The 19,477-nt window shown below is 53.2% G+C and overlaps 5 protein-coding genes across 5 annotated transcripts; 3 read left to right on the forward strand and 2 right to left on the reverse strand.

The window, feature by feature from the left end:
- Window positions 1-2,037: 2,037 nt before the first annotated feature.
- P152DRAFT_470278 (uncharacterized protein) lies at window positions 2,038-6,340 on the forward strand (the record flags this gene model as incomplete). The annotated part of the gene is made up of 2 exons (XM_033680960.1): window positions 2,038-3,351; window positions 3,425-6,340. The coding sequence occupies 2 exons, from the start codon at window positions 2,038-2,040 to the stop codon at window positions 6,338-6,340; spliced, it is 4,230 nt and encodes a 1,409-aa protein (XP_033537865.1).
- Window positions 6,341-6,685: 345 nt separating this feature from the next.
- Window positions 6,686-11,467, reverse strand: P152DRAFT_408965 (uncharacterized protein). The gene is made up of 2 exons (XM_033676933.1): window positions 11,231-11,467; window positions 6,686-11,180 (listed from the first exon to the last, which is right to left on the reverse strand). The coding sequence occupies exons 1-2, from the start codon at window positions 11,374-11,376 to the stop codon at window positions 6,806-6,808; spliced, it is 4,521 nt and encodes a 1,506-aa protein (XP_033537866.1). The 5' UTR covers window positions 11,377-11,467; the 3' UTR covers window positions 6,686-6,805.
- Window positions 11,468-11,833: 366 nt separating this feature from the next.
- P152DRAFT_445918 (P-loop containing nucleoside triphosphate hydrolase protein) lies at window positions 11,834-13,730 on the reverse strand (the record flags this gene model as incomplete). The annotated part of the gene is made up of 3 exons (XM_033677884.1): window positions 11,834-11,898; window positions 11,948-12,164; window positions 12,210-13,730. The coding sequence occupies 3 exons, from the start codon at window positions 13,728-13,730 to the stop codon at window positions 11,834-11,836; spliced, it is 1,803 nt and encodes a 600-aa protein (XP_033537867.1).
- Window positions 13,731-14,357: 627 nt separating this feature from the next.
- P152DRAFT_454493 (uncharacterized protein) lies at window positions 14,358-16,287 on the forward strand. The gene is made up of 7 exons (XM_033678596.1): window positions 14,358-14,674; window positions 14,725-14,843; window positions 14,898-14,969; window positions 15,016-15,186; window positions 15,232-15,350; window positions 15,405-15,621; window positions 15,683-16,287. Exons 1-7 carry the CDS (start codon window positions 14,488-14,490, stop codon window positions 15,956-15,958), a joined length of 1,161 nt encoding a protein of 386 aa, XP_033537868.1. The 5' UTR covers window positions 14,358-14,487; the 3' UTR covers window positions 15,959-16,287.
- Window positions 16,288-17,925: 1,638 nt separating this feature from the next.
- On the forward strand, window positions 17,926-19,457 carry P152DRAFT_470280 (S-adenosyl-L-methionine-dependent methyltransferase; the record flags this gene model as incomplete). Its single annotated transcript, XM_033680961.1, has 11 exons — window positions 17,926-17,955; window positions 18,011-18,063; window positions 18,117-18,184; window positions 18,244-18,301; window positions 18,354-18,458; window positions 18,505-18,542; window positions 18,595-18,766; window positions 18,821-19,005; window positions 19,066-19,217; window positions 19,288-19,370; window positions 19,424-19,457. 11 exons carry the CDS (start codon window positions 17,926-17,928, stop codon window positions 19,455-19,457), a joined length of 978 nt encoding a protein of 325 aa, XP_033537869.1.
- Between the last annotated feature and the right edge of the window lie 20 nt (window positions 19,458-19,477).

Consider the following 19,477-nt stretch of genomic DNA (forward strand, 5'->3'; position numbering starts at 1 on the left):
ATTTGCCCATCCTCGGCGCCGTTGTGGGGATCGCTGGGGATTGGGGAAGTCCCTCAACCCTTATATATTCATGGCTCGTGCAGGGTGGTTTACGTAGTGGCGGTAGTAATTAGTGAATTTGATTTGGGCGGTTCGGCCTGTGCCGCGTTTCTGTCCCATGGTGACATGGTCCGCGTTGGCGCCAGAGCCCCCAAAGGACCCTTTGGATTTTGGAACCTTGCGGAACGGAGGACGAAGGGGGAAAGATCGGACGATGGTCCTGTCGCTGCTGCAGGGGCCAGGGATGAATTCCGATTCAGGGGTTTTACCGTTTAAGCGTTCAAGGGTTGAGATTCTAAACGAAGCCCCGAGCCGCGCTCGATAACTACCTTAGGTGACATTCACGAATTCTCCATGGCGAAAGGGTATATCCAGAATTCCAGGTTGAATGAGTGCGACGCTGTATTCTCGATTTCATCCGTTGGATTACCTCGCCTTGAGTGAGGGATCTTCCTGACTGAGCGGGATGCAAGGAGAAGCAAGAAGAAAAAGTCAGGGAGTGAGGAGAGGCGAGGAGTCCAGGGTGATTCATGTTGCTTTTGGGTCCATTGAAGTAATGAAGTCAAAACAGATAACGCTGCAGCGAAAAGCAAGATAGCATTTAGCAATCCTTCCGTCGACCGGCATCACACGCCCGGATTGGGACTTTTGAAGTATGGCGGACTCTCAATGGTGAATGGATGAATGGACTGTATATCAGTATTGAATAGGGAGTTGTTCTTTCGATGGCGGATGTGCAAGCCGGAAGGCGACAGCCTTCGGGTGACTGGACTCTGGAGTGTGATGGAGATGGCGAATGGGCGAATTGCCTTTCGGAAACAATTGGTGATCTTTCCCAATGGGGCGGGTGACGGGAGGGCTGGGCACTTGGGCAGTCAGAATAGGGGCCCATGCAGCCGGCGGGTAGTGGCCATTGGGCTTCTCAGGCGCCAGACGGAATCACCAGTCACCTCAATTCACCTGCTTGAACTTTGAAGGCGATTGATCAGTGAGACTGGAGACAGATTGATCAATGACCCCCATAAATCAGAATTCGAAAGCGACGATCGTGCATATTATTGCTTGATTAATTCTTGCATCGGCACACCATCCGGCAGTAACACCCTATACGGTATACCACATAATACTGAAGTACATGTACCTGGCTATCTCGTGGCTATCAGTCTATCTCGTCGCTCATGGTTATCGGTGACTGTCATTACCGCTTACCGCTTCCCGCCACCCATCGTCAAATTCGTCATGCAATATCGAGTCGTTCCGAAGGTACAGTGCAGTATCATCAATTATGATTGAATGATTCTATCCGGCTAGGGCACGTCCACACTCCACCCATTTCGGTAGCATTGATGCTGAAGAACTCAAAGAAGGTATTATGAATTATGAACTAAGCAACGCTGACTGTCGCTAAGTACTGATTGAGCCAGAAAATGGATCGTGGCCCGTTCCCAGTTTCTCCGCAAAATTCCCGCCATTCGCCTGGTCGCTGCGAAGTGCTGAACTGCGAGGTCCCTGAGGTCCCTGAGGTCCCTGAGGTCCCTGAGTGAGGTCCCTCTCGTTTTAGTTGGGAATCTTAACATCAACAACCACATCCCATCTATCCATCTCGCTCTATCTGTCCATCCTCCTTGTCCTCCTCCGTCCCCGTCGATCCTAATCGAGAGGAACACCAAAACGGCGCCAGAAACCCCCTGTGTTTCCAAGGAGGGGCTGCACTGTTGGACTGGCTGTGCTCCCTCATTCGCTGTCCGCTCTTGGTGGTGCAGGCTGCTGCGAGGCCCGCTGCGAGGCCGACGAGGTTGTGAGATCGTGCTGCGGGTGCTGCGTCCCAATTGGAGAGACGCAGAGAAGCTTCTGTTGCGGACTTTTGGTGCTGCATGAGACTCCAATCGCTTCTGAAACTCACATTGGACACTGGTCCGTCGCTCGAAATCTTCCCCCTCCCTACCATCCCATCCCATCCTGCTCGACTCCTCTTTCGTCGAAAGGGGAGTCGACATTATGTTCGCGCTTTCGACCAAGTCGCTTCTTCCACATCATCACCACCGCCAATACTCTCGCGACCGCTCCAATTCGAACGCTACCCCCTCCGACAGCAATATCGTCCCTCCAACCGCGATAACCGCTCCTCCTCCTCCTCCTCCTCCTCCCATAGCACCACCACCGGCACCACCATCTAGCCATTCCCGCCGTTTCTCCACCCGCTCCAACTCCGTCTCGTCCTCTATCGTCACCATCCGGCGCTCGACCTCCCTCACCTCCAAATCCGCGAGCAATCTTCCCGCAACCGATCCCTCGTCTCCAGACCTGCAGCGGGCCGGCCCAGCTAAGCTCCAGAAGCGCTTTCCGGGCAGCGGCAGCAATCGAAGTTCGCGACGACACTCGAGTATCGCCCATCTCGAAGGGGTCGGGAGCTCGTTGAATCGCTACTCACATTCCACGTCGTCGAGCAAATCGTCGGCCAAAGAGTTTCTAACGAGCACCGGAACCGCCCGTCAAGTCACCGCGACGCACCTTCATGGACCGTCGGCTCGACTGCCTCCCACTCCCAATCCCACCGCAACATCTCCTCCAAGGAAAGGGGACCGAAGTCGATCACCGGTTTCCTCTCCGCAGCAACGACGCAACAATTTAGCCTCGATCCTTCCTCCTCTTCCGATTCAAACCACCGATTCGTTGCCAATTCTGACCAGCGCCGTGTATAACCCCAACGAGACCTCGTCTTCCTTAACGACTCCCACCAATGCTCGACCTCCGTCTCGACCCAGTGCAGCGAGCACCTTTATAAACGCCCAATTTGACCACGGACCACCACAAACCGCGCCTCCGAACCGACCACCCCCCAATCCGACCCGGCGCCCTGCATCACCAACAAACCGATCACTCCACCCCACAAATCACCGTGCCGTACCTCCACCACAGCCATCGCCGACCGTCCCCCCTCAATTCTCGCAAACGCCTCAGTATCGGTCCGACCGGCGACCCTCCGATCCCCACCCAGGCCCCACGGTTCCGCGACAAACGAGCGCCGCCTTGGCGGAGCGGTACGGGAAACCCACCGGGACGCGCATAGGAGCCACGGGAGCAGGCGGACGAAGTGCCTCGCCCGTCGACCATCGGGACCAGGAACGCCGCGAGCGGGATAAGAAGACCATGCTCTCCCGCGCGCTGCAGAAGGCGAACACCGCCGTGGTGCTGGACAATGCGCAGAACTTCGAGGGCGCCGTGGAGGCGTACGAGGATGCGTGCAAGCTGCTGCGGCAAGTGATGCAGAAGACCTCGGGTGACGAGGATCGGAAGAAGTTGGATGCAATTGTAAGGCTAATTCAATCTGGACCGCATTAGGTCTCCGTCGTATGTATGATGTTTGGCTAATTGACTCTTACAGCGTGTCACCTATACCACCCGTATCCGCGAGTTGAAAAGCGATTCCTCATTGCAGCCCACCGGAGGCAAGTCCTTGCCAGCACGACCAATGAGCGATGAATCATTAACCGGGGATTCTCAAACCATCATGGCGGAAATCCTCGATGCCGACGATCAAGAGGAGGAAGAGCAAGCAGTGATAGCAACAGCCACGATGACCCGGATCGTGAACGACCCATCAACGGAAACCCCCAACCCACGAGGACCACCGCCCTCGGTCAGAGCACCGCCACCCCCAGTAATACCCCCACGACGTGAATCCGCTGTGACGGCAGCGATGCGAGAGGTAGCAAGTGCAATGCCGACATCAAGGAATGAGGAGTACTTTCTACGGCCTGGAGGCCCTACCGCCACTCCACTGCAACGGGATCGCATTGTGAAAACCACCCTTGGCGTCGAATTGCCCATGGATCGAGACTACATGCCCCCTCCACTCTCACCGCGAAGGCCTATGACGCCGAAAGAAGAAGCCGGAGACGAGATACCTAACCTGCAACGGGCTCCGCAACAAACTGGCGGTCCTCGACTCCACGACCGTGGGAATAGCGAAGAGTCCATATCGTGGCTCGACACCGTCGACGAGTCCCCAAGCTCATCGTGCGCATCCTCGGTCCACTCAATGTCCCAAAATGGCATCAAGCGGAAGCACCTCCGCAACGGGAGCGGCGGGACGGAAGCCGAGTTCGACGCCGCGCTCGACGCAGCGGTGGAGGCGGCCTACGACGAAGGGTTCGAGCCGTACCCAGAACCCCCACCGGCCAGCGACTCCTACACCGACGCCGTTGCCACGGTGCGCCGCAACATCGAACTTGCGAAGGAAAAGATCCGCGAAGTTGAACGCGAGGAGGCGATTAGCGAGGCCCACCGTCGGGAACGGCAACGCCAGATGAACAAGCCGCCGCTGCCGCACGTACGGGACAGCGTGGATGAATACCATGGCGACGACGCGGACGAGGAGGAGCGGATCTTGGACGAGATGACGAAGGAGTACATGCTCGACGGATTCGATTTCGGACTGCAGTCGAAGTCGGCGTTGCCCCGTCAGTCGGATTCCAGCGAGTATTCGGGCAAGACGTGGCACAGCTCCGTGTCGTCGAAACGGACGACCGGCGGGATGTCGTTGTCCACCGTGTCGGAGTCAACCATCACGGATCTACCGGAGGGAAGATCATCGCATCATGGACCGAGAGGACCGGGAGTCGCGCAACGGAATGCGCTCTCATCCGTCTCCGAATCCAATTCGTACCTAACGGAGGCATCGGACTCGGCGGACCCTACGAAACCAGAGTCGTCCTCGGCGAACAATCAAGACACGAGCATCAAGGACCGAAGAAAGTCGGCACAAAACACCAAAGGATTGACGATCGAAACTTCAGTAACAAAAGTGGTGCTTGCCGGCGCTCCGGAAGGCTCATCTGATGTTGGTGCTCCTGGAATAACCAAACCAGAGCCTTCTCCGTATGGACCACGCACATCGTCAAGACAGCCACCATCAGCGACCTTTCCGAGACAGCCGCCGTTCACCGCACCCGCCGCCACGACTCTCCATATTCCCTCTCCGAGCCTAGGCATCAGCCCGTCCGACAGCAATGCGGTGACGATATCCCCCGCAACTCCGCTCCTCGCGCAGATCTCCACCAGCGAAAGCGCCCCTGTGCCTCCGTCGCCATCCACCAAATTTCCCGGGAAGCTTCCAGGGGGGTTGCGGAAAAATAAGTCGTCGATTAGCCTGAAGAACCGAGCGTATTCCATCTCCAGCCCTGACGAGGGCTCCGACGGATCCGTGAATACGCCGATAAGTGCCACATTCTCCGGGTTCCCTCCCCATGTGAGAAAGGCCACCCTCGATGCACCAGGTACTGTGCCTGCGATGCCTCCATTTCCCATGGACGCCGCGGGTACGGCCGGTATGCATCTCTTCGAAAGCGATATCCACTCTCCTTACAGTCCGGGAACGCCGAATCCTCTGGCCTTAAATGCGCCCATCCCCCTGGAACCATGCCCCGACTCGTATCTTCTCCGACCCTTCTGGCTCATGCGCTGCTTCTACCAAACGATCGCCCACCCTCGCGGCGGATACCTTTCCACCAAGCTGTTCGTCCCACGGGATGTCTGGCGCGTCAAAGGCGTCAAGGTCAAATCCATGGAAGAAAAAATCGCCAACTGCGATCTCCTAACCGCCGCGCTTCTCAAGCTCGGCGCCGTCGACACCTTCGACTCGGAAGCCGTCCTCGACGAGATGCAATCCTTCGAGTTCGTCCTCGACCAGGTGCAAACCAACCTGGTCAAGAAGCTCGGATCCGACGTCGGCATGTCCGGTGTCACCTCCCTCTGGAAAGACGTCCCCATCCTCGACGACAACTCCATCCCCCCCGTCCCCGGCCTCCCGCTCGGCAAGTCCGCCTCCGGAACCCAATCCAAAGGCTACCTCACCAGCTGGCGCAAGCTCCGCTCCAAGAACACTAGCACCGGCCTCGGCGCCTCCGGCTCCATCTCCGGCACTGGCTCCATCTCCCTCACAGCCCAGCGCGACCCGCCGCGCGACGGCCTCGTCATGCCCACCCTCCCGATGACCTCGCTGGTGAACCCGCGGTTCGCGAAGCGCGACGTCGCCGCCGTCGACTTCAGCGGGCCGAACGCGAATTATACCAGCGCGCTGGCCCGGCTGTTCGACGCCGTGCAGGTCGTCGACCAGGTGGCGCGCCAGGTGGAGGATCCTGGGCTGCGGCACTCGAACCCCACGTACGTCGGGCTGGAGCTGTGCGCGCGGCATGCGGCGGAGTTTTTCGGGTTCTACGTCTGTCGGTTCGTGTTGGCGGATATGTCGATCCTCTTGGACAAGTTCGTGAAGCGGGGGTCGGAGTGGGTGCTGGTGTAAGTACCTCATTGCCATGGGTTCTGCGATGCGGTTCGAGTGCTGGGAAAATGTTTGATGTATTACTATTGTGATGATGTATTTGAGCAAGGCCATGGTGTGGATATCGTGGTTCGGACTTGGATGTGCGGGGACAGAAGACGTTTGCAGCAATGCAGCGAGCATGGGGTGGCGTTGTTCCATTACCTCCGCACGATCGTCAATTGATAGATTGTAGATATCATCTGAGCGCATACTGTTAGCCATCTACGAGGCCATTCATGGTTTCCAATCATGGTTTCCAATCTAAGTCTAATGAGTCATTGAGCAGCAAGGGAGCAACGGCGCATGTCATGGTGATTTAAAATACCCTCCTTCGGGTCCTTGGACGAACGCCTATCATGGTTCTAAATCCCTAACTAATGTATTATACACGTACAATCGCTGGAATTTCTCATCCAATGCCACCATCGTAAGTCTCTTCAGTTTCTATAACTCGTCCTTTGTAGATGCTCCTTTTGACGTCGATGCCCCGGCAGCACTTTCCTTCCCCTCTGCTACAACACCTTCCCCCATGCGCCTCGCCAGGGCCGCGATTTCCTCATCGTACTCGGTCCACTCGGGCACCTGCCTCCTTGCCCGATCCAACTTCGGCTCCTTCGTCAACGGATTATTACACAGATCGATCGTCTTCGCCGTCGCCAAGCTCTCGTCGCTGCACCACGTCTCGCACCACAGCCACTCCTGCGGCAAGCTGTGGATCGGCAGCCCTATCTGCATGTTGTTCGGAAGGTCCTGGTCCAGGTTGCTCAGGCTGTTCGGGTCGGCGGACAGCTGCTGGTACTGCTGGCGCATACGGTCGCCTGCGGCCAGCTGGCGGAACCGCTGCAGGTCGACGACGTACAGCGCAGAGATGTGGTAGGGGCGGCCGCGCAGGAAGTTCTTCCAGTAGCCCTGCTTCCAGAAGCGGAAGCCTTCCATCTCAGTGCGGGAGTCGCACATGGGTGTGAAACCGTAGGGGGCGCCGTGCAGGTCGTGGGCGACCAGGTCGTGCATGTCGGTGCGGACGATCTGGTCAGCGTCGACGAAGATGACCTTGTCGAGGTCCAGGGGGAAGAGGACGTCGAGGAAGAGGATCTTGTAGCCCCAGATCTCGCGTTGCTTCTCTTTCTGTGCGCGCAGCCAGTGCGGCCATTTGTATGTGACCATTTCGTACCGGAAGCCGTATTGGGCGGCCATGGTCGGGAGGAAGGACTTGAACGACGGGGACAGGAATTGCTCGATGAACCAGAATTTGACCGTATGTTCGGTGTGTCGCATCACGCTGACCATCATGATGTTGAGCATGCGCTCGTAGAGGTGGCCACTGGCGACGGAGAAGATGTTGATATCTGCGTGCGTCGCGGCATGGGAGAGATCAGTCTTGATGCCGGTTTTGCGTGCCAGTGATGAAATCATGCCCATGCCTTGTGAGACGAATTTCCCAGTATTGGCGTTCTTGATTCCAACTTTCTCTAGCACTTGATCCGCTGCACCCGAAAGGTTAGAGAGCGTTTCTTCCACGGCAGACGAAGCTTGTTCGAGCACGTCTTCCGTATCCATATCGGGCTGGCGAGACAGCCTCGGGAATAGCGTCAGCCCGGCGAAACTCATCAAAGTCACTTCGGTCGTTTCGTCTCCTGGATGAGATGAGTATCCCATTGCGCCGACACTGTCGATTTTGAAAATTTCAGCGCTTCGTCCTTTTTTCAATCCAATGCTGTATCGTCCAGGATTTGCTTTGAACTGGAAGTAGCCTAAGTTGGCCATGATGATGGTGTCTGCCACTTGAACGCCGGACTCCGTGGCCAATATAAGCTGTGCGCCTCGAGGTGGCGCCCCATTGCTCACTTCGCGCGAATGTCCCTCAACAAGAATGTGTTCAAGCGCATAGATAGCCTCGACCGGCTCGTCGACGTTCCCTTTCTCAAGCTTGATATTGTCTAAATCGTGGACCGACAGCTTGGGCGCAACATGCCACGGTGCCGGGACATCCAAACCCATTGTCAGCAGCGTGTCTGCCGGAATGCGCAAAAACCGTGCTCGTGGTTCCTGAAGTTGGCCCTCGTCATTAAATTGGGGTTTGGCGTTCAAAATGTAGCGATAGAACCGCTTGACAGGAAGTTCATCGATAGCTTCCCGAGGATTCAAGAAGATCTTTACCGATACTCCGCTCAATTCCGATAGAGTCTTCAGTATCGGAACCCATTTCTGGGCGGCTTCAGTTGCAGGATCGAGCGTCGCAATAAATTCGATCGAGGCAGAATTGACCGAACCGACATGAATCGCAGTATGGGTAGAGTTCCAATCGCTATACACATTCGTTCTCACCGTCGGGAGAGACTCGAATATACCTTCGGGGACATCGGACTGCGCTGATCGGGCAATTGTAACTGATAGCTTAGAGAAACTCTGCACGTCCCGAGTTTTCGAAAGGATTCCGAGGGACTCGATGGCTTTGAACGCAGGACCCATGCGTTTCCTCTGCTCATATTTCAAGAGACCTTCAAAGTCCTCTTTTGTGAATGAGTCGCCGTCGCCAATGGGTCCGACCAATCGTCCATTGAATATTATAGCGCCGACACTCGGTTGTAAACCGAACCGCTTCAACAAGCCACTTGTTGTAGCCCAAAACTCGCGAGCAAGGAATGTATTAGCCTCAACTGGCGGCCCTTCCGAGTCGTCAATCCTGATAGCAGCCTTGAGCATGTCCCAAGAGAGGGCTTCTTGATCTTGGCCATGGCTCCCGAGGATACGCGGAACATTCATCATCTTCGTTCCATCGCCCGTGTAAAGGAACACAACGTCCATCCCAGGTTGTTCTTTGAAGAATTTCGCGGCTTCCAAAAGCAGAGTCTTCCCCCTTTCAGAATCAAAATCGCCTGCGATCACGACTTCCGCACTAGCGTTCGTAAGAGTTGGAGCAGTGGATGAAATGCGTGGAAGACGAGTCTCGGCCATCCTTGCACCGATATCGAGCATATCAATGATCTTGATGCTCTTCTCGTCCTCAGGAACAACCAGAGGGTTCCTATGCGCCGACGCTTCTGACAAGAATATATCGGGTAACCAAGAGTCGTCGTCGTATTTGTGGTCGAATACTCCTCGTTGCACTTTTCGGAGATCCGACGAGACGCGGGTGCTCATTGTAGACAGCCAATCTTCATCGCGGACACAACTTACGCCATTCACTAGTCCTGGAGCAGGAGTGCCAGAAAGTCTAAGTCGAGATATGTAGTGCTCAGTCTCTTCGAGGATGGCGGTCAATGCGTCCGATTGCAAAATTTCTTCAAAGTTTAACTTCTCCTGATCATTCTTTAGTTCCGCGTCTTCGGTCACCTCGATGAATGCTTTCAGTCCTGCATCCTTCACGGATGTAGCCTCCAGCAGATTCTCCAGGTAAGTCATCGCCACGTGTAGGCCATAAGTCTCAACTAGATGGTGGGTGACTCGTGCACGAAGTTTCGACTCTTCCGAAGACACTGTGGGAACGATGCCGAATTCGACCGGGATTCGTCGCTGGACAAGGCTTTGCAGTGATTCGACGACCATCCTGAGGTCGTTCAAGTTGCTCAGATCGGCAGGGAAGACACCCTTATGGAATTCCCGTCGAACACCGGGCAATTGCCCTGGATAGGTTCTCTGTAAAAGCGCCGTGACGCTCGAGGGTAGACCGTCGTATCTCTCGTCTTTCTCGATGTTATTCAACCAGATAATGACATTCCCTCCCTCGATTTCATCACGGTAGTCGTAGCGTTGAGGGTCCTCATCGGCCTGGGCATCAGCAACGGCTGGATGTGCAAGGACATTGATCGCCTCGGTAGAGTTAAGTCCCAAGGATTTGATGCTATCGATGAGTCTTCGCTCCCTCCGGAGGTGCTCAAGGAGAGAAAAGGCATCCAGCTTGCGCGAATCCATTTGCATGCCGTTCATCCATAGAACGTTGTAGCCGGCAGGTACGATCTCGCGATTTGCACGATGCTCGTTTAAGAAGTCCTCCGATACTTCTTGTTCCGCAATCGACGACGAGTACTTTGGGAAGTCCTGGGTCAGCTTGAGGAGGCCCTCCAATGGATCAGGACTCTTCATGACCAGAGAAGCCGCCTTCATTCCGAGGCTCTTCAGCTCGGTGTTTGACAACGGTTTGATCTCATCAACTTCTACATCTACAAGGGCATTTTGGGAGTCGGTGCTCCTTTCTTCGGCAGCGCTATCGTCAACTTTCTTGTCCCTATCATCGATCACGATGTAATCGGTTCGCTTGAGTGCCAGTTCCACGCCGTAGCTCTGAATCCCAAGCTCTTGACCGGAAACCTCCGTTGGTGAAGCATAACGCACCGAAAATGCGCCATTTTGACCCCTCAACTTCTTATACAGGCCCCGGAAAGCCTTTGATGTTATATCAGCATACAAAACAGCGGACGGCGGTGAATTGCTATGGTCGATGGTTCGGTCGAAGGGCAGCTCGACCACGACCGATGTTGACGCCTCAAGAGTATTGGCCTGGATATCAACTGCACATATAGCCCTGCCCGCAATATCAAGCCACGAAGAACAGCCCTCCCCTTCTACAGAACGCGCAGGTCGCACGGAGGTGTTGTAATACTGGAGATGGGCTTCGATTCGAGGGGCAGCTGAATGTATGGAGAAAGCGAATTGAAATGAGTCGAGCGCTTCTTGATTGGGGAGGATGCCATCGTTTTGTAATAGTTCGAGGAACGCGTCGTATATACTTCGATCCGTTGTATATTCGTCAAAGTAGCCATCCGCTATTCGGTCAAGCAAAGGGGTATACGCGAACTCGCTTTCTTCTGTGGCGGTTTCTCTGCGAGTTTGTCAGCTTACAGGCGAAGCCATACCGGAGGAGAAACTCACAGAAGTTCTAATAACAAAGGCGGAGCAGTGAAAGAAGCTCGTAGCGCAACTTCAATTGGCGCTGTTGCTCCAGCGAAAGGAGCTGGGAGCAAGCTGCTCGAGAGGGCGAGAAGCCCAACTCGAGATAGCCACGACGTACCCCTCATGACATAAGAGCACTCGTAGAGATTACTAGCAGCGGTTTAGAGTGCTAAATTGCATAACGAAGACATCAAACAGTCATAGTGGAAGCTAGGCGGCACCTTAATGTTGTCAACTCGAAAACGCAGAGCTGCCTACGTATCCTCATTGGGAGCTCCCTAAACTTTGATATTCACACAGCGACCACAACTGCCAGTCACTGCATGCTCAGGGGAAAAGCAAACCGCACCTCACCATCCGTTAGATACATTGCCTGCAACAGCAAGCGATACCTAACAAAAGGTGATCCCTCTGCTTCAAATACATCATATCATAGAGGCTTTTATATCATTATGGAACAAATTCATAATATATTGGATTGAGGCGAGCACCTGTCTAGTATTTCTATTGACATCAAATCAGAGTAGATACACTTTCAGTCGACTCCTAAAGTTACAGGATCAATAGATGAAGGTGGCTCGGTTACCTAGAGCTCGGCTCAACCGGCTCAACCATCGCATCATCCTCTAGTGTCAGAGTCTCCTGAGCTTCAAAAATGTCAGCATTCGCACAAAAAGCAGGGAATAGGCTACATACCGCTCCATAGGGTAGAGTACACGCCCCCGGTGTTGATGAGCTGTTCATGGGTTCCGCTCTCGGCGGCACTGCCATCTCGTAGCACGATGATGAGATTGCTGTCGTAAATCGTTCGTAGTCTATGGGCGATGAAAACAGACGTTCTCTGCTTTTCTCTCAGAATGCTGTTAATATTTTGTAGGAGCTCTTGCTCGGTATGGGTGTCCAGTGCAGATGTCTAGTCTCAGTCAGCAAAGTTCGAAGATAAGGAGGGCAGACATACCGCTTCGTCAAAGAAGAGGATCGGCGGGTCCTTGAGGATGAGTCTAGACACTGCCAGTCGCTGCTTCTCGCCTCCGGATATCATCATCCCTCGCTCCCCGACCATGGTTTGATACTTCTCAGGGAATTTTTCGATCGTCTCATGCACTTTAGCTCTCCTAGCTGCGGCAATGACAGCACCTGTATCGGCTCCTAGATTGCCATATCGTATATTATGCTCAATCGAAGCATTGAAAAGCGGAGTGTCCTGTGGAACAACGCCAATTGCTTTCCGCAGACTCTCCAGGCTCACTTCTCGAATGTCCTGGCCATCAATCAGGATCCGCCCCTCTTGAATGTCGTAGTACCGGAACAGTAACCTAAGGATCGTGGATTTACCACTGCCCGAGGGGCCAACAATGGCTACTTTCTTGCCAGCTGGAATGGTGAGGGATAGATTTCGAAGAATAGGTCGGTCGGGATGGTATCCAAAAGTAACGTTTTCGAATCGAATCTCACCGCCGGTGAGCATCAGGGACTTTGCGTTCGGAGGTTCCTTGATGGCAACGTTGACTTTCTGGAGGTTGAACAATGTCTCCATATCCAGCAAACTTTGTCGAAGTTCTCTATAGACCGAGCCCAAAAAGTTCAATGGTACTGAGAGCTGGAAGACGAGCTGATTGACCATCACAAGATCTCCAACGGTGAGAGTCCCAGTGGCAACTCCATCGGCTGCCAGGAACATCATCGCCGTCAGTGCGGTGGAAAAGATGATATTCTGACCGGAGTTGAGGAGTGCAAGCGAAGTCGCAACTTTGATGCTTGCTTTTTCGTACTGCTGAAGCGCTTGATCGTATCGACCGACCTCATATTTTTCGTTATTGAAATACTTCACTGCCTCGTAATTGATCAAAGAATCCACGGCGACAGTAGCCGCTTTGTTGTCTGCTGCATTTGTCTGTTTTCGGAACTTCGTCCTCCATGCCGTCGTCGTGATTGTGAAAGCAGTGTAGGCGACCATTGTTGTGGCCGTGATAGCTGCAAATTTGAACCCGTATTGGTAGGTCAAGATACCACAAACCAAGGATATCTCCAAGGCCGTTGGGATGACGTGGAACACCATCGACGTCAACAGGAAGCTGATCCCTTTCGTCCCTCGATCTATTGCTCTCGTGAGGCCGCCGGTCTGCCGAGACAAATGGAAGTTTAAATCTAAGCGGAGAAGATGCTCATAGACACCGCATGCCACTCGTCGGATTGCTTTCTGTGCCACGCTCGCAAAAACCGCATTTCGCAGTTCCTGGAACAGTACGGCTCCGACCCTGGTTGCGCCATATGCTACGACCATGGAGCCAGCTACAGTCCAGGCAGTCCCGCCCACAGCAGCAAAATCAATGTTCATAGAGTCGACAATGCTCTTAAAATAGAAAGGGACTTGGACGTTGAGAAGTTTGGCTCCTACGAGTAAGCCTACAGCGAGGCTCACGCGAAACCTAGTCCCTAGCTTGTCCTTCGGCCAGAGATATTGTGTCATCTCCTTCATGATGGCCCAGTCAGCCTTCCTTTGCTCCTTTCTTGACACCGTTTTCTCCGCGAGAAGTTCGGATTGCTGTTTGGAGCTTGTAGACTCCTTCGTAGGGGCCTTGGGTGGGGTGGGTACATTGCTGGAAGCTTGACGCGCCTGGCGGTGGGCTGAGGAGGTCGTGTTGGGTCCCAGGGTTGACGGGGTGAGGTATCTCGACAGCAGGCAGGACCGTCTATAGGTATTTGGTCTGCAATAAAGCGCACGATGCGCTCCTCTAAGGGGTATCATCTTATCGGATCTTTAAGATAGCTTGTCCGCACGCGGAACCTTCGAATTGCCGCGCAAGAGTCGGGTAGATTTCACCTAGCATCTTCTCCGGGCTGATGCGAGCACGTCACCGGGGCCTTGAGGTGTCGCAGCTCTGCAACGGTCAGTCGCATGCATTCTAGCACTTAGCAGCAGACATACCAGGGCATTCGCGTTCTCTCACAATAGACTGTGATTGAAGTGGGACTTTCGGGTTGATGTGTTTCTGGAGCAGATGTAATATAATAACTGGTACTATAAGTGTAAGACCCGGGCACGCCAAGCATTTCAAGCTCTTGCATCACCAATTATTAGATGGATATCAAATACTTCGGGCCAGTTACGGGGTCGATTCAACGCGTTCCGACTTCCGACTCGCGAAGTGTGTCCAAAAATTATCAACTCCCATCGCCGTCATTCTCTTCATTACTTGCCCATTGAGGCATCCATATCCATTGGGTAGCTGCAAATGCCACGAGGCATGAGAGTCCCGATCCAATGTGGGCTTCGAGCACCTCCGCGAAGGCAATCCGCGCTGGCTGTCCGGTATGCCGTTGCCCACCGACGAAACTTTCGAATTGCCTCGATTCCCGCCTCGGAAACCCGCGATATAGGGATTCAATCAGCCTCGGAACCTGCGTCATCAACTAGACCCGGTACATACGACTCCCCGACAATGTATTGGTTCAAAGCTCATTGCAAGCAGATGCCCGATTCGAGGTCCTCGGCACACCCTCTTCACTGCTGTCCGTTTCCTTATCAGCATCTCAAGAACTCTTCACTCGACGAGGGACACTAGTAGGAGTCAGCGGGAAGGCGGAAAGTGTATGTGAAGCCCTCTGTGATGCTTTTCTGGCAACAGTGCTAAACCTCGACTAGGCGCTTTCTACACTCTCCATCCTCCAACCCTTCCGACGCGCCGTTTCCGGAATACCTTTCTTATATCAAAAGGTCCTTCCTCCTGCCTAGAGTTGTGTACTTTACTTACAGATGGTAGATCACGTCGACCAGCCCAATCCAAGCTTTGATCGCCACGAAGTCGTCATTAACATCATTTACCGTAGTCCACCTAGATGGACGGATGGACTGGATGGTGGCGCAGAGAAATGCTATATTAGCATGGACCGGGCATACACTGGCGATCAAGCCTAAGTTAAACACAACCTTGGTACGATACTTCGCTCGCAGGATGATCGCAACTGACAGACTGCAGAGCCTTTCACATTGGGGGAATTCATACGTGACAGGCAGGGGTCTGCTCGCTCTTGTTGGCAAAGGGCAGATCTATCAAATAGTTTTGAAAACCGGAGACGAATACGTTGTCCATCCAAGGTAATTAAGACTGATATCATCCGTATTAGGACCTATCACTAATCAAAGCAACAGCAATGTGATTGCATACTCAATATCAACTAACCCCCCCCTCCCCTACCGCTTCAAATCTTCAGCTCTACGACTCCAAGTACCTCTTATGAGCGCGCTATCCTGGATCCCTGACATTAAGTTCTTCCAGGTGATGCGTGAGACCCCAACATGGAGGAAGGTAACCGCCGCATTGTTTCGATTGCGTACTTGGACAAGGCGGTCAATTTCGGGCGACAGGGTGAGTTTCTCTGATGGACCGACCGCTCAAACCACAAATCAAGATTCTAATAAACTCTCAGTTATTTCTACGGTTTTATGGCCCAAGCACAGTCCTGGTCCAATCGCGGGGGTCGAGTCTCCGCGATGTGCTTACAACTAACGAGGTGAATGAGATTGCGGATACTCCAGCCGGAGTAGTGAGGGGTCCGGTGAAAGTTGATTTGCGGAAGCCTGCCGTGCATGCATCTGCAGTTACGCCGCAACAAAAAGCAGAGGTCTCTCAACCCGAGCCAAGCCAGCCGTTGCAGACACGATATGCGAGGGTTGGACGGGATGGAAAGGTAACCTTCAACTGATTAGGCTCGATTCGAGCTGTGGAGATATACCTTCGCCTTTTCGCTTCTGTACTATCAGCCCCTAGATCATCATGTACAATTAGGTTGGTTAATGATACCCCTGCGGTCCTTCAACGTCATAGATTGGTTCGAGGACCGATCGTCCTATTGCATGCCACGATTTCCATCATACCATGGATCATGGTTTGGTTATGAACTTGATGTCAACCATGCACTGCACAAAGTCGAGTCATCTTTGCAGTTGTTGGAGCTACCCAGAAGCCTGAGCATGGGGAAGAAGAATTGGACTATTGGAGGGATACCTACCTGGATGATAAAACTTAGAAGTGAGAGCAATGTCTGAAAGTTGTATTATTAGCGTATTCCCTAATTCCCACAGAAAACCTATCTCCGTCTCTCCGTCTCTCCGTCTCTCCGACAGTGGAGCGGCGGATAGCGACGGGAGCCCGGCTCGGGCAGGTCCAAACGCCAAGCGCATTGACAAATTTGTCCAAGTAGCTCCCTCCAGCTTCCCACATTCCAGGCTCCAGGTCTTCAAGACTCCAAGCCTCCAATGCATCAGTGATCAAGCAAGTCAGCAAGAGTTGACCCCAATAACTTTTGTAGGCCGAAATAGGAGTGTCATGTACCGTACGATACCCCCTCAAGGTGCAACAATTGGCCAAGTCGCCATAGTTGATGGTTAAATGATGGTTCACGTTCAAGACCCGGAGACGTACGGCACGTCAGGTGCAGAGCGGACGGATGAAATATGAATCCATGAATTCATCATTTCACACCGCAATTTTAGTTCCTACCAAGCATGCTTGACTCTTGACTCTTGAAATTCTATTGCTCGAGCCAATAGTTGCTATTGTCTGAGTCAATGGAGGTTGAACCCGAGGCCCGAAGCCAGATGCCGTTTGGCCAAGGAGCCCTCGCAGGAGTCCGCCCGGGTCCAGTCCACTGTTTCCCTTTAGCTCTGTCGGCGGTGATCGATAAGGAGAGGCATCGATTATTTGATCGACCCACCAGTTGGCATGTGAATCGAAGCAACAGCGCCTCCGCAAAGCTTCTCGTGATGAAAAGGACCAAGATTCGATATATAATCGGTGACACCAAAACCGCCTCCATTCCGAGAGTGTGGAAGGTTTACCGGTACTGTGGAAAAGGTTACGGGAGGACCCAATCTCCCGGAGAAAGGGTCCCGCCCTTCTGGTTCTCCCAGACGGTTTTTAGGATTTCCATCGCCATTACGGAATCCAGGAGCACCTCCCCCAATCATTGGGTTTGGGATGGATTTGGGAAAAGCAAACAACGGGTAACTGACTCGTCATGCGCTTCTTTAACAAATCTTCTGTTCTGGCTTTGACCATTTTGCTGCTTGTCGTATCCAAGCTCTACCGCTGTCCGCTGCAGCTCTCAAGCTTCGGTGCAACACTCAACACTCAAGTCTCGCCGTCTCTGATTTGCTTCCTCGACCAGTTGAGATGCAGCTCCTCCACAATCGACCCCAATTTAAGGCCTTGTATTCGATCGTTTGAACTTATCCCGTATGATTGAACCTTGCGATCTCCGGAGAAGCTTTCCACATTCCAAGCCAGCGCCCGGTTAGTGGTTACTTGTTAGTGGTTATCAGCCCCGTAGCCCAGGAGCCCAGGACTCTAGCCCACAGTCTCAGCCGACTCCAGTAATGCAGATCGCTGAGTCGTGAGCGACTGAGCGTTCCCCTCCCTCTCCACCCCAATCTTCGAATCTCGTACGTAAGGTACATAATTCTATTGCCTCCAACCCTCCAGTCTCGTCCTGGCGGGATCTCGGTCATCATTTTCTACCTTTTGAAGTTTCGTTGGTAAATCCGAGTTGCCAAGCAGCTCCCAGGTGTTCCACTGCCATCCAAAATATCATTACCGACTATTAATCAATGCAATACTAAAGGCTACACTCCAATCCTCTCTGGTGGAGTTCCCGCATAGATGCATTGGCCCATGGCGTCTGAAGATTCGCCCATTCCCATTGTGCGTTATGTCCGTTCGGTTTGGCATTCAAGCAACATACCAATCAAAGTGATAGGACCAAAACTACGTCGATGGAATTGACGACGATGATGACTATAGCTTCTCTTCGTAGGTCTTCCCATGTTCTTCTTCGAGTTAATTCCTGCTAACCTCAACTCAAGCGGTCAGACGATAGCTACAAGCGTCACAGCATATCGTTACGAACATGGCCGGAGATACCATGCCTTCCGTATAAAACCCTTCCTCATAGCCCGCCTCAGTTGGCCATGATTACTAAATCTCGACCAGGGGATGGCGCATATTACATGCCCAATGACGAGCAGCATCAGGATGGAGAAGCGATTTGGTAAGTTCGAAACACTTGTAGTTGCGTGTCGCTATACTAAATATTCTCTAAGCCACCACATGTACATTGTAACATTCGATGATAAGCTCCATCTTGCACCCTTGGACAATCCGCAGCGAGTTCTTGACGTCGGGACCGGTACGGGAACTTGGGCAATGTACGTTGGACCTCAATTAACTGCTACTTTGGCTAACTCTCTGCAGCGATATGGGCGATCGCTACCCTGGAGCGGATGTGCTTGGTGAGCTGAACGAATTTAAGAACAAGTGGCAACCCTACTGATCCATCGATAGGAATCGACCTGTCGCCTGTCCAGCCTCGGCAACTTCCATTCAATGTCCGCTTCGAAGTCGACGACTGTACGAGTGAATGGACTTATCCTGTCGATCACTTTGACTTCATCCACATGCGGGGACTCAATGGCGGTGTTTCCGACTGGCCAACGCTGTATAACTCTTGTCTCAAGTAAGTCCTATTTGCCCTCCCAATCCAAAACAAACTACTCATACTGTCCCATAGCCACTTGGAGCCTGGGGGCTGGCTTGAACATGTCGAGTTCAGCACTTTCATCTACCCGGCAGAGCCACGAGAGCAGCATGATCCGGCTATCAAGGAGATTCTTGGGATTCTCCCTGAACTTCAACAGGTGTGGGGTAAGTCTTTGAACCAAGAGAAGGAGATGCGCGATCAGATCAAGGAAGCCGGTACGTATTCCCACCCAATCGACCCATGTGTCCGTCCTCGATTTCTCATTATCTATATAGGCTTCGTGGAAGTTCAAGAGCGCATCTTCAAATGGCCTCTTGGGCCGTGGAGTAGCGACCCCAAACTCAAAGACCTCGGACGATGGAACCTATTAAGCTGGGCTGTCAGTTTCGAGGGGTGGGTCCAGGCGTTGGTTACGAGGTTCCTTGGAGTAAGTGAGGACGCTGTCTTAAGGATCCGTCCCCAGGCCAGAAAGGATGTGAGGCTAACAGACTGTCCAGTGGCCACCCGACCGCGTCACACAGCTTCAGAAAGATATTGAGCGGGCGCTGAAAGATAGGAAGAATCAATATTACCAGGAAGTGTAAGTTTATGGCTCCAACTCGTGGCATCGCTCACCGACTAATGTTAATCAAGGCGTGTTGTAATGGGGAAGAAACCGGCTGCTTGAAGGATTTCTGATCGGGACCC

This window comes from Eremomyces bilateralis (assembly GCF_010015585.1).
Source record: "Eremomyces bilateralis CBS 781.70 unplaced genomic scaffold P152scaffold_2, whole genome shotgun sequence".
NCBI classification, from domain to species: Eukaryota; Fungi; Ascomycota; class Dothideomycetes; order Eremomycetales; family Eremomycetaceae; genus Eremomyces; species Eremomyces bilateralis.

What these genes read in the sequence shown, in the direction of transcription:
- P152DRAFT_408965 (XM_033676933.1), bottom strand. Translation starts at nt 11,376, where the DNA reads ATGAGGGGTACGTCGTGGCTATCTCGAGTTGGGCTTCTCGCCCTCTCG. An exon ending in CCTTTGTTATTAGAACTTCT is followed by an intron (nt 11,181 to 11,230) that starts GTGAGTTTCTCC and finishes ACAAACTCGCAG; the next exon opens with AGAAACCGCCACAGAAGAAA.
- P152DRAFT_454493 (XM_033678596.1), top strand. Translation starts at nt 14,488, where the DNA reads ATGCCACGAGGCATGAGAGTCCCGATCCAATGTGGGCTTCGAGCACCT. An exon ending in TGCGTCATCAACTAGACCCG is followed by an intron (nt 14,675 to 14,724) that starts GTACATACGACT and finishes CATTGCAAGCAG; the next exon opens with ATGCCCGATTCGAGGTCCTC. An exon ending in TCAGCGGGAAGGCGGAAAGT is followed by an intron (nt 14,844 to 14,897) that starts GTATGTGAAGCC and finishes AACCTCGACTAG; the next exon opens with GCGCTTTCTACACTCTCCAT.